General features: G+C 47.2%; 1 protein-coding gene across 6 annotated transcripts in view; it reads left to right on the top strand.

Moving 5' to 3' along the window:
- ARHGAP22 (Rho GTPase activating protein 22) overlaps window positions 1–13,916 on the top strand; it is a 206,958-nt gene that overhangs the window by 93,051 nt on the left and 99,991 nt on the right. For all 6 annotated transcript variants that reach the window (XM_019730133.2, XM_019730136.2, XM_074337242.1 and 3 more), the window contains one exon: window positions 7,375–7,462. In XM_019730133.2, coding sequence (XP_019585692.2) covers window positions 7,375–7,462 — 88 coding nt within the window. The remainder of the gene's footprint in view (window positions 1–7,374; window positions 7,463–13,916) is intronic.

Here is a 13,916-nt window from a genome sequence, read left to right as displayed (position 1 = left end):
ATATTTTAAGTTTTCCAATAAGTAAATCAAGTGTCAGTTTTTCTTAACAGCTTTATTGCAGTATAATTGACATGCCATAAACTATCTATTTAACATGTACAATTTGATTAATTTTAATATACGTATACACCTATGAAACCATCTTTACAAATAAGATAACAAATATATCTATTATCCCCAAAGTTTCCTTATATCCTTTTGTAACCCCCACTTCTGTCCCTCCTGACCCCTGAACTCAGTCAACCACTGATGTGCTTGGTGTGCAGTTTCTAGAATTTTATATAAATGGAATAGGACAGTACATATTCTGATTTCTTTTGCTCAGTATAATTATTTAGAGATCCATCCATATTTGTAGCATGTATTTTTATTCATTTTTATTGCTGAATTGTATTCCATTATATGTCTGTACTGAGGTCTGTATATCCATTCACCTGTTGATGGCCATTTGGGCTGTATCCAGCTTTTTGGATATTAAAGATAAAGCTGCTGTGAGCATTCATGTACAAATCTCTGTATGGACATAGGCTTTCATTTCTCTTGGGTAAATAACGAGGCGGGATCATGTCCTAGATGTACATTTAACTTTTTAAGGAACTGCTGAACTCTTTTCCAAATGGTAGCACCATTTTACACTCCCAGCAGCAGTGTGTGAGAGTTCTGGGCCCTCACGCACACCAACACTTTGTTTGGTCAGTCATTTAAATTTTACCTATTCTAATAGATATGTAGTGGTATCACGTTGTGGTTTTAATTTGCATTTCCCTAGTGATATGGAGAATCTTTCCATGAGCTTACTTACCTTCCTTATATTGTCTTACAGTATATGTTCTATTTTCACTTTTATCCAATTCAAAATACTTTTTAATTTTTCTTTGACCTATGAATTATGAATTATTTAGAAGTGTGTTAATTAGCTTCCAAATATTGGAGAATTTCCCAGAAATCTGTCTGTTATTGATTTTTAGCTTAATTCCATCGTGGTTGTAGAACATATGATGTATTTGAATTTTCTTCCATTTATTGAGACTTGTTTATGCCCATCTTAGTAAAAGTTTCATGCCCATTGAAAAGAATGTGTATTCTGCTGTTGTGGGAGGCAGCAATTAGGTAAAGTTGGTTAACAGTATTTTTTCAGGTCATCTATATCCTTACTGATTTTTTTGTCTACTTCACAAATTTCAAGACATATTGAAATTTTTTTACTATAACTGTTTTTTTAACTTCTCCTTGAAGTTCTATCAGTTTTTGCTTTATGTATTTTGGAGCTCTCTTATTAGGTGCATAAACTTTTACGATCATCGTGTTCTTTTATTGTTATGAAATGGTCTTCTTTATCACTGATAATATTCTTTGGCCTGAAATCTCTTTCGTCTGATATTAATGTAACCAGTTCAGCTTTAGTTTTTTGTTTTGTTTTGTTTTGTCCAGTGTTTTTTTGTCCAGTGTGGCCTTTTAATTAGGGGTATTTAGATCATTTTCATTTAATGTGATTATTGATATGGTTAAGTTTAAATATATCATCATTTTTCTATTTGTTCCCTCTTTGTCCTATTCCCTTTTTTCACCTCTTTTTCTGCCTTTTTCATTAATTAAAAAATTTGTATTCCATTTTATCTCATTTGCTGGCTTAGCTTTACCATTTTATTATTTTAGTTGTTGCTTTAAGATTTTAGTATACAACTTTAACTTTTTATAGTCTGCCTTCAAATGGTATTATATCATCTTATGTATAGTAAAAGAAACTTATAACAGTATACTTATATTTGTTCCATCCCATCCTTTATGCTATTAGTGATACATATGTTGTTTTACATATGTTATCAGCCTCACACTATACTACTATTCTTTTCACTTAAACAGTCGATTACATTTTAAAGAGACTTAAATCGTAAGAAAATAATTTTATATACTTATTCACAGTTACCGTTCCAGTAATCTGCATTCCTTTATGTAGATCCTTATTTCCACCTAATATTATTTTCCTTCTGCCGGGTTGTCTTTAGCAGTTCTTGTAGTGTGACTCTGGTGATAATGCATTATTTCAACTTTTGTATATCTTACAAGGTCTTTTCTCAGCCTTCATTCTTGAGGAATATTTTCACTAGATTCAGATTACTAGGTTGACAGTTTTTACTTTCAATACTTTAAAGATGTTGCTCCACTAACTTCTCATTTGCATTGTTTCTGACAAGAAATCTGATGTCATCCTTACCTTTCTCCTCTGTACGTAGTATATCATTTTCCTCTGACTACTTTTAAGAGTTTCTTTTCATAACTGACTTTGAGTCATTTAGTTATGATATGTCTTCAGGTATTTTTCTTCATGTTTCTTGAGCTTGGGGCTCATTGGACTGCTTGGATCTGTGGTTTTATACTGTTCATAAATTGGGAACAGTTTCAGCCATTATTTCTTCAAATATTTTTCACTTCCCCTCTCCTTTTACAGGAAATCCAATTACACATATATTAGACTACTCAAAGTTGTCTCTCATCCCACTGATACTCTTTTCATTTTTTCAATTCTGTTTTCTCTGTGTTTTATTTTGAATAGTTTATATTGCTATATCTTCAAGTTTTGTAATCTTTTTATCTGAAATATCAAATCTGCTATTAATCCCATCCACTGTATTTTTCATTCACATATTGTACTTCTCATCCCTAGAAGTTTGATTTGAGTCTTTTCTTCTATCTTCCATTGCAGGAGCCATCTTAGTAACATATCCTCTGGCCTCACTCAAGCTTTCAGATGTCTGTAGCCCCACCCAACATCTTGACTATCACTTCATAAAAGACCCCACCCTAGAATCACTCAGCTAAGCCACTCCAAAATCCCTGACCTACAGAAACCCTCAAGAGAATAATATGTACTGTTGTTTCAAGCTAAGTGTTGGGATAATTTATAATGCAGCCATAGATAACTAATATGTGCGGAATCTGACCTAGGAGGCTGTTTGGGTTCTGAGCATCTTCCCCAGCCCCTGAGGGTTGCACCACATCCTGGGTTCCCCATTGCTGGGTTTAGTCAAATGAGGGGAGCGAGGCTAACCACAAGGCTGCTCCCCCCTCCCTGCAGGGTTCTTGGAGTTTGCATTTAATATGCTGTAGAAGTGATGGATTTTGAATAAACCTGTGAATTAGACACTAATATAAGAAATATACTCTATCCCAAAGACCCCTCTACTGGGCATACCTTACCCTTTTCCCAGAGGTTACTCGCTGAGCAAATGAGTTTCTGGAGATTTGGCTGGGGGCTCCACCTGCTGCTCAGGGAACCCTCAGGCTGGCATATTCACAAAGGTTGGGGAGGTGGAGCTATGGTGAGACAGCAGCCGGTCTGGGAGTGGAGCCCTACTGGATGCAGACAGGATGGCACATCCTTTGTCATTAGCCACTTACACCAATGGACTGCACTGGTGTGGAGCTACAGAAGAATTAAATCAGCTGCAACCTCTCAGGACAAACTTGGACACGCAGCCTGAGTAAATAGTAAAACAAAGCCAATGCACGTGAGCTCAGACACACAGGGAAGGGGGATGGGGACTAACCTTTGTGGGAACCTCTTATATGCCGGAATTTACACACTTTCTCTCTGCACCTAGGTGCCTGTCTGTGCGGTTCTAGGCACAAACGACGTGCCCTGTCCCTTGCCAAGCACTGCAGTAAGGAGGCTGGCTGACCTCTCCAACATGCTAACACTCGCTTTGGGCCCCTCAGGGAAATTCCAGAACGCCTCTCATCTAAGGCACTGTCTGAGGGGCTTGAGGCAGGTAGCCCTGGTTCCTGTGACCTGCGTGTGTCCGAGGCACAGAAGCTCAGTGAAGACCCAGCTCTCCAAGGCTAGTGAGCAAATATCAAGTCATTTAATCCTCACAGCAGCCTCATGATGTAGATACTGTTATTATCCTCATTTTTACATATGAGGAAACAGGTGCTGAGTCAGCTCATGGAAAGGGAACTTTCCTTTGGCTACTTTCTCTAAGTGCCCTAACACCAGTAGTTCTCAAAGTTGCTCCCTAGAAAACTGGTTAGAAAGCTCGTTAGACATGTAAGTTCTCCTATTTCCCCAGGCCATACTGAGTCAGAAACATCAGTCCTATGCTTGCCAGCCAGTGGTTAGACACTTCCATTGTTAGGAATTAAATCATACAAACCTGCAATTAGGTAAATTGTATTAAAAACAAAGGCTTAAGTACTCAGAATGCATCACTCCCTGATTGTTTGACTTCATTTACCTGTGCTCTTGAGCTCATTGCCTCTGTGTGGTGGAAGCGCCATGGAGCATCTCGTCCCGGCTCCATGTTCCATTATGTCATGGAATCAGCCATGCGTTTATGTCACAGGAGTTGGCAGACACTACAGATCAGGTAGCCATGTGTTTCTTGGAGGGCCTGTTGTTAATCTTTTACCACCACAACACCAGACTCAGAGTCTGTGTTTTAACAAGCCCTGGGGTGGCTGATGCTCACTCAAGGGTGAGACCTACCTACAGTGTTTCAAGCGAGGCTTCATACTGACTCCTCACGTGTCTTTTCATCACAGTCTTAACCAATGTCACACCAGAACAGGAAAGCAGATGCCCTCTGCTCTTGTCCCTCCCAGCCCCTCCCCCACACTCTGTGCCTGAGAAAATGCTGGGATTAAAACTATGCTCTTGACCCATGGGAGGCAGGAGGGACCTGGTGGCTCCACAAGCCAGTTCTGAGGACCCCTTGCAGTGGTGGGGGCAACATTGGGGTTCACCTGAGAGAAAGGTGAGTGGTGGGTCCCAAAGTCACAGCCTGGCTTTCTGCAGCTGTTTCGTGCACACAAAGCCAGCCAGCAGCTGCTGTCAAAAATATGGAGAACAAAGTACTCCAGTATCAGACATGACTGGGTGCACACCCCAGCTCACCCTTGCTAGCAGGGTGACCCGGGGCTGGTTGCTTCATCTCTCTGACCTCCATCTGCTCATCCAGGAAGATGGGACAGTAGTAGCTACTCCCACAGGGCCTTTTGAAAGATTAAATCCAATAATTTAGACAAAGAACCAGGAATATAGCACAAGCTCTGTAAACAGTAGCTACTACTACTTTTTCCTTTAGCTGTGGTAGAAAGTAATATCAATGTCAGTATTGTTACTCCCATTTTCTGGGTGACAGATATTGAGGCACACAAAAAAGAAAAAAGAAAAAAAAAAGAGCAAAGTGCCAAGAATTACACAGAGACAGTCACTGAAACAGCAAACACCAAGACCCATCCCATTAGCCAGTGATGGATCTCGCCCACACTTTCAAATAAGCATGGCTCCCCATCCTGACGCTGCAATCTTAATTATTCCCAGTAGCTCCAGATTCCCTAGAAACAAAGTAAGCGGTCATTCAGTTACACCGAAAACCAGACAGTTCTCTGGTTTATTGCTGTAATTTCTCTAAAGCAAGCATCTGTGGGTAAAAATCTTCTACCTTTACTCACTTAAATGAGCAAAGGCATCTCCATGAGTGCTTGCAGCACCAGACTCCAGCAGCCACATGGAGGCTCAGTCACCCTTTAAAGCCAGGAATCACCTGGAAAAAATGGGGGTGGGAAGAGGAGTGCTCTGTAAGCATGCATAGGGTGGGGGGCTGGAGGCCATGTAGATAAAGCAGATGACCACGCCCCTCACCTGGGCAAGTGCAGACACAGGGATGCTGTTCCCCACCTGGTAGGAAGCTGTGGGGACAGAGTCCCAGAGAGCAGTTTCCAGGCTCTCGGCCTCACGTGGAAAGGTGCTGGCTCAGGTAGTAGATGACCCTCAGCTGTGACTAGTTGGCCATCAGCTGCAACCAGTTAGCCATTGGCCACTGATATAACTGCCGTGGCTGAGCTAGCAAGCACGGATTGCAGTTAACAAGGGGTTTGTTTGTTGGTTGGCAGAGAAGCGGAAGGCAGATTGTGACTCCTGCTTCCTGTGTCTCCAACCCAGCTGCCATCGAGAATATAGTAGTATGACTCCCCTACCTATAGCTCCATTGGTATTCCTTTTTGGCCTCACCATATCCTGCGTTCTTGTGTAGGGAGCGGGACCAGAGATCCTGCATGACAGAAGCCCTGACACTTGATTATAACTGGGGTTTGTTTGGTAAACACACAACTATGCTCCAGGCACTGCTCTAAGGACTCCCCAAATACTAATTAATTTAATGCTCACCAAAGCCCCACAAAGTACTATTACTATACTACTATATAGTACTTTAGTAGGCTGCACAGAGAAGTTAAGCAATTTGCCTGGAATCATACAGCTAGTAAGTAGCTGAGGCAGGATTCGAACCCAGATGGTTAGGCTGTAGGGATGGAGTTTAAAATGGGTTTCCCATGGAGAGAGCTAAAAAATGTGTAGTCAGAGCCACACGCAGTATGAGTTAAGCAAATCTGAGCATGAACCAAATAAAGAAAGGCCTCAACAGATATCAGACACTAACAGAGAAGGGAGACAAAGGAGGTCTACCCTTGTGGGTGGGGAAAGGTAAGTCAAGATAGTTATGACAGTACCTCATCTAGAGCAGAACTTCCTAAACAGGAATCTGCAGTCTCAACATCCCTGAGAAGTAGCAGTTACTGTTTCATTGTAGAGCTGTGGAAACTGAAGTTCAGAGAAGTTAAGCCATCTCCCTGAGGTCACACAGCCAGGAAGTACAGCATTGGGACTCAAACCCAGCCTAGCCATCCCTACACCCCATGCTCTTTCCTTGCATCTTTCAGCCTTGCTGCCAGATTTTAGCATCACATACACACACAAGTAGACCAGGCATGTGGCATGATGTGTGCTAGGTACCTCCTGTGTGACAGCTGACTCCCATTAAACAATTAAGACAAGTGAAATCTCTCCCAGCCAGGAGGGACCCACGCGGCTCTGCTGATCCTTTCCCTCATGTCACCTCAGAGACAATTACATACTAGGAGAAGCCAATTCCAGTGTGCCAGACTTTCTCTCCCTGGCCCTCTGCAGCCTAAAACTTCTGCTGCCAAAAGGCTGAAGATGGGTACATTGGAAAGGGGAGCCCTCCGGTTGATGGGAGCTTTCCCCCTGCTCCAGACTTAGGTTTCCATGCCGTAACCAAGGGAACAACAAGTCTGGGCAGTGCTGGCCGTGCCTGTGGGCGGAGCTCCTCTGATGGTATATGCAGACACTATGTCCCCACTCCACCCGGGACCCACGCAGGGCCTCAGCTCTCCTCACACCTGCCTTGAAGACGAGGCCGGCGCTCCTCCTGGCACCCAACCTGCCCAGCCAGGGCCTGGAGGGCTAGGCCCCTGACCCCACAGCCTTGCCCTCCCTCTCCAGGGGCCCTGACCACAGAAGTCCTTTGCCAGCCATCTCATACCCCTGTGTTTGTGTTTGTCTCTCTCCTTTAGGGATTTATTTCTCTACAAGGGACACAGGTGACCGAGCTTCTTCCTGGCCCTGAGGATGTGGGAAAGCACCTGTTTGAGATCAGCCCAGGTAGGCCTGAGCACTTTGCAGCTCTGTGCTGTGCTGGCGCTGGTGGCCCTGATGGGGATGTCACTGCACCTCTAGCCTGGGAAGGGCAAAGCTCTTTCATGATGCTCCAGCACTGTCTCCAAGCATGACTTGGAAATTTGGGCCAAATCTAGAGGATATTGCAAATTTGGGGGGAAATTAGAAAATCCAGTCAGTTACCTGGGTCATTAGCTTTGTAGAAAGAGGAAAATGTAAATTTTAAAATTCACAGTAAACACAAGGGAAGAAACCAATCAACATGAATACTTTAGGGCAGGGTGTCCAAACTGCGGCCCACGGGCCAACTGCGGCCCGCGATCCGTTGTTAATTGGCCCGCAGCAAATTCCAAAAATATATTTAGTTTACTTAAATAAACCACGTGAGGCAATACGTATTTCACCTCGAGTGAGTGGCCCGGCTGTTTGTGTATTTTACCACATATGGCCCTTGGTAAAATAGTTGAAAAAAGTTTGGACACCCCTGCTTTAGGGTGAAAGTCCAAACACAACAAATCTGGGTTATATGCAAATAAGTCGCTAGTACGGATTCAGAGCATTAAAATAAGCTTTATCATGAATCCCAAAACAGAATTGCTGTGTGGTGGGAGGAAAGGAAATAATTTAACCCAAAGAACTGCTGTCATGTTAGCAGTCACAAAACAATTTTTTAAAGTCTCTGGTTTTAAAATGTGATTGTTATGAGCTAGGTAAATGTGTCTTGCAGATGAGCCTGTCTGTTCACAGAAAGGCCAGGTTCTGCAATCAGGCTGTGTTGTATTTAGACTGACCTTCCCCAGAAGCAGAGCCTGAGCTGGTATCTGAGCAGTTTATTCTGAGGTGATGCCCAAAAAGCATGGGGAAGGGAACAGGAACGGACGAGAGCCCATCAGAGTATGCTGCCAGCCAGCTGCTGCGGTGCCACCCAGGGCTCCGTTTCAGTGGGGACTTGTGGAGACTGTAGGGAGCAGGCCCCAGGGGGTCTCGCCCAGGGACTGAGGAGGCTGGAGGTGTACCTGCCAACTCCCACCAGCCATTAGTTGAGAACTGCTTCCTGGGTAGCTGATGCTGGCATTTCTGGTCTGCCCTGGCCACGGACGAAGCTGCCTACAGACAGAGAAGGCCTCCAGGGAGAGTTACAGGTGCTTGAGGAAGAGGCCACCCCTGTGGATAGGAATCTTGTGCCAGGGCTCTGGGCAGGTGTCCTAGCAGTGTGCATCTGATTTTAGACTTCCTTCTGGGAAGTGGTGGCTGTGAACTGACTGAGTCAGGGCCCCACTGGGGTCCTGAGCCAGAAAGTTTATAGTTTTAGAGCAGCATGGCAACCCAACGACTCTGATGAGGTGACCGAGCCACGGACCAGCCCAGGCTCAGGCCAGCCAGCAGCAAGCGGCCAGAGTGACCACATGTAAGCCTGGGGCAGGCCGTGTTCATCTTTGCTCTGTGCATCCTGGGAATTCCAGGAGGCACGGGCAAAGCTGACATACAGGGAAGCCTCCAGCTGCAAACCTGGCAGGCAAACTTCCCGCACCGTGGTTTCTTGTGGGCACTCCCGGCTTGGGCATTTCATCTATTGCAGGTACTAAACTGCACATTAGAAGGTGGCAACAGAGCGATCCCGGGTAGGGCGTGGAAGATCCAGGCTTGGTTGACTATGGAACAGGAGCAAAGCCTTCTGCAGAGAAGACAGAGAGGAAATGAGGGAGGGCAAGGAGGTAGACAGAGCTCTGCCATCTGGGGAGGGGGAGCTGGTCACAGGGAAGGAAAGGCTTGGGGAGGCGCCTGGCCTGGAGAATGGAAAGGTGGAGGTCAAACCCTCCCCGCCCCCGTCATAAATTCAGGAAGGCTGGTGCCCCAAGGACCAGATGGGGTAAATCACCAGTGTGCACGCTCTTTATCTGGGTCAGAGCTATTTACAAGGATTTCTTGATTCTGGGAGGATGAAAACCCATTTGCCATATAAGGTAACATTCACAGGTCTGGGGATTAGGACACTGAGTGGGAAGGGGACATCTCTGTGGGGACTTTATTTTTCCTACCACAGTACTCGAAACATCCAAGGGGTACTTTTATGGCTATTTTATTAAAAAGGGCACTGGACTTTAAAGGATAGGAGACTTGCTCAAGGACACACAGCCAGATCGTAGTTGGCTCAGGGCTTGTACCCCGGCAGTGTGACTTCCAAAAACACACACTGAAGCTGCCCTCCAGGACAGGCACCTGGCACAGGTTCTAGCATCTTTCCCACCGGGGACTGTGAGGTCTAGGGATGCACTTGTAGGAAGGAAAGCTCCCTGCACCCCATCAAGGTCTCAAGCACTGCAGTGGTCTGAGCACCAGATTCATGCAGGTGCCAAGTGCTGCCATCTCTACCCTTTGCCTCTGCACATGCCTGAGGGCCTTGGGGGCTGTGGGCTGCGCAGGCAGCTGGGAGGCTGCTCAGAGAAAGCAGGCCAGGTGTGGGCCGTGAGGAGCTCAGTCAGACTTTGGGGAGCATTGCGGAGGAAAGACTCAATAGCCTCCCCTGGACTCATCATTCTGGCTGGGGAAGATCAGGTGAGGGGGCATGTCTGCCATACCCCATACCCCAGAGGGGAAAACGACAACCCTAGGAAATACGATAGAAAACCCAGGTATGACGATGCAGACGATCAACTGTGTGAATTTTAAGTCATATTTCTATTTGTGCTCTTCAACAATATTTTTTTAAATCAATTTTTCAAGACAGAAAGATAAAGAAAAGTTATACTGTGAGTGCCATCTAGTGGAGAAACCTGACAATTTCAGGACAGGAGGTGCTTGCCTCCTGCCCACCCCCAACCTTTGCAGCCGTACCTCTGATTCTTGCTGGGCCCCACAATCACTAAGTGTGGGGTGGGGATGGGGGTTGCAGCTTGCGCCAGCTCTAGCCGCAGAGCCCCGCTCCACCAATACTCTGAGGCTGGTTCCAGGTCAGGCCGGAAGGAGCCAGGCCCCAGGAAGCAGCTGGGATTATAGGCCAGTCACCTTTACACCTGGGCCTCTTCTCCAACCTGGGCAGTTACCGGTAGTTGCCTGCTGTGATATTGTGATTTATAATAAGAAATATATATTTGGTCTTTGTCCTGGTTCCTGGTACAGAGCTCCTAAAACCCTCGGAATTTCCTACCTGAGGCGAGCGGTAAAAGTGTCCTTTTTTATGTTAATGAGGTGACTCCTGGAATGCACCTAACAGTGAGGGCTGGTTGTCACAGGAATCAATCCTGTGATTAGAGGGTTGGAACTTTCAGTCCCCAGCCTGACCTCTGCGGAGCGGAAAAGGGCTGGAGGTTAAGTTCGTCGCCAATGGCCAATGATTCAATGTACCATACCTACGTAATGACGCCTCCGTAAAAACCCAAAGGACAGGATTTGGAGAGCTTTCAGGTTGCTGAACACGTGGAGATGTGCGGAGCGTGGCACATTCAGAGGGCATGGAGTCCTGCGACTCTTCCCACATACCTGCTCATACCTTCCATCTGGCCGTTCCTGAGTTATATCCTTGTGTAATAAGTGGTAACCTAAAAAGTAAAATGTTTCCGTGAGTTCTGTGAGCCGCTCTAGCAAGTTAATCGAACCTAAGGAAGGGGTTGTTAGAAGTTCCAGTAATAGCAGGTTGGTCAGAAGCACAGGTGACCACCTGGACTTGTGTTGTGGGAAGAGGGGCTTGAACCCTTGACCTGTGAAATTTGATGCTATCTCCAGGTAGATGATGTCAGAATGGAGTTAAATTGTAGGACACTCAGCCAGTGTCTGAAAGTTGCTTGGTGGTGTGGAGAAAATCCCCCCCACACATTGTAATTGGTGACCAGAATTTTGCCTGGCAAACTGCCCACACCCAGCCCTTTGAAAGCCGTCTTTTCCTTACAGACTGGATCGTGTTGGTCTCCCAGACTCTCATATCCTGGCAATGCAGGCATCTGGCACCAAGCAAAACGTAGGCCTCCCTCTGAAACCACAGGGATGGGGTGGCGGTAGAGGCCTGCTCTGGCACTCTGGACAAAAAGAGTTGCTAAACCCATTAGGTGCTTGTGTTTGGTGGGAAGAATTCGGTTATCAGTAAAGCAGAGTGACATCCCTCTTCTGGTGTCAGCATAATGCTACCAAAGGGAGGAGGTCGGTTCACTACAGGGATTCAGACAGAGCCCCAGGTCTTTCTAGCAAGTAACTGCTGGACTATGGTGTCTCCTCCATTGCTGGGTATGTCTTTCAAGACCCAGCTGGAGGTAGCAGAAGCCAGCTCTGGCTAACTCAGGCAGGGGCAATTGGCCAGAGGCTATGGGGCCACAGAATCATCAATCATCAGGGAGTGAGAGAGCTGCCTGTGGAAGGGGCAGGAAGGGGAAGGCGCAGGGCTGCTCAGGGGTCCTGGAGCCAGGAACAGAAAGCAGTGAGTGGGTTGGTGCTGGAAAGTTGAATCCCCCCTGACTCTGCAGTCCTGGCGTTGCTCGCTGGGGGTCTGATCTCAGTGGCCATGTTTAGGCCACATGCCTGCCCCTGATGACACTGTGGTGGTGAGGACAGGCCTGTCCCTCTCACCAAGCCTTCTGACAGTGGGAGCAAAGAGCCCCAAAAAGGTAGTCAGTGTCTTCAGGAAGGCAGGGGAAGTGACAGGCGGCAGTCTCCATCAATGTGCGCTGCACCAGACGCAGCTGATGGTTCTGTTTCTGCCAGGCCAAGTGTCACATCGCTGGTCTTAGCCCTTTCTGCAGAGCCATACCAGGGCCCCAGGATGGGTGCATTTCCTCCTGGGAGTGCAGGGCGTCCAGCACGTGAGACATGATTGCCCCCTGCATATCAGGGAATAGGAGACCAAGGAAGTGCCATCTTCCAAGGAGGATGTAATGGCTGCTCTGAAGCCTGGGCCTCGTTCCCATGGCAGAACGTCTGTCTGCTTTGGGCCCCACAGGCAGTATTTCTCAAGATAAAGTGCTGGTGGCTTCAGCGAAGCCACCCAGTCCAGAGGTCTGCCAGGTGCCTGCTCTTGCACCCAGCTCTTGGGCTGCCTCCCTCCCACCAGGCTGCTGGGGCCTCCAGCCCACTCCCCAGCACTGGCTGGGTACCCTGAAGGCAGTAGGCCAGGTGGGGATGGCTTTGAGGTCTTGGGGGAGTTGGGGGCTGAGGTACAGCAAAGTGGTCAGTGGCACCCCAGGGAAATCAGGGAGATGTGGCTGACTGTGCCCAAGAAAGCCAGGAATGCAGATAGATGTTTCGTGGGGCAGGCCAGGGTCTGCATGCAAAAAGGAAGGTTGCAGGGAGAGAACTGGAAGATGAGCCCAGGAGCCATCTCCCTGTTTAGACCTGTTTTTTGTCAGTCAGGGAGAACGGGACAGAAGCCCGGCCCTGCCACCCGGGACAAGTCACCGAATGTCCCATGCCTCTGTTTCATCATTTGTGAACAGGATAATAACAGAACTGAGAGCCGTGGGTTTGGGGAAGTGGCAGTGAGATCCAGTGCCTGGCTCATATTTTTGCATTCCCTCCTCCCTGCAGTCTCTCTGTTTATCATTATTCTGTATAGAAACAACATAGTTTAGCTCTCACCTGTAAGTAAACAGTCCCAATACTGTGTGATAAGTGCTCGGACAGAGGTGACCCTAGGGTGAGAGCCTGGGGGAGGGGAGATGGGGGGACTTGCCCTCGTGGTTAGGAAAGGTTTCACTCAGCCTTGACAGAAAAGTAAAAATTATCCAGATGGGCAAACAGGAGAAGGATATTCCCAGAGTGGTCTGGAAAGATGGATCGAGTTCACAAAGGCACAGAGGCCTAGAGAAACATGGTGTACGGGAGATTCAGAGAATAGAGGACCGGATGAAAAGGTTGGCAGGGGGCAGGTCACACAGGTCAGGGATGCTGGACGAAGAGCCTGGACTTTAGCTGTTGAAAATCTTCGGCTGGCTGGAGGGATGGTTCAAAACTACTGTTAGAAAGAGCACTAGGGTAGCGATGGAAGTTGCAAGGACCAGCCAGGAGAATGGGGGGGTGGCAGGGGGTGAACTGCTGTTGATCTGTGCTATGCACCCCCTCCCCCCATCAGTGTCCTTAGAGAAGACCTCTATGCCACAGGAGGAACAGGAAGAGGGGCCCTGCCACATTGCTCACAGGGTCCCATGGGGGAAGCAACTCAGAAACCTGGCCACTCAGAGCTCAGCCCTGATTCTCTCTGTTCAGTTACAAGTTCGTGTGCCAAGGTCTCAGGCAAGGCAGCCAGATCACACACAGCATCTCTGCCTTTGGGGCCTGTTTCAGGGGTTCCACACCCAGCTCAGCCCCTAACTCGCTGGGGGAATCAAATCAGATTTCCCTCTTCTCTGGGTCTCAGTTTCCCCATCTGTAAGATAAGAGGGCTGGACTTGATGACCTCCAAATTGGCACCCTGAAAGAATGGGTGCCAGCCGTTTCTTAGGGCTGTACTGCGTCT

This window comes from Rhinolophus sinicus, linkage group LG07, assembly GCF_036562045.2.
Source record: "Rhinolophus sinicus isolate RSC01 linkage group LG07, ASM3656204v1, whole genome shotgun sequence".
Lineage (NCBI taxonomy): Eukaryota > Metazoa > Chordata > Mammalia > Chiroptera > Rhinolophidae > Rhinolophus > Rhinolophus sinicus.
Note: the sequence above shows the minus strand (reverse complement) of the source record. Positions and strands in the feature narration are given on the sequence as shown.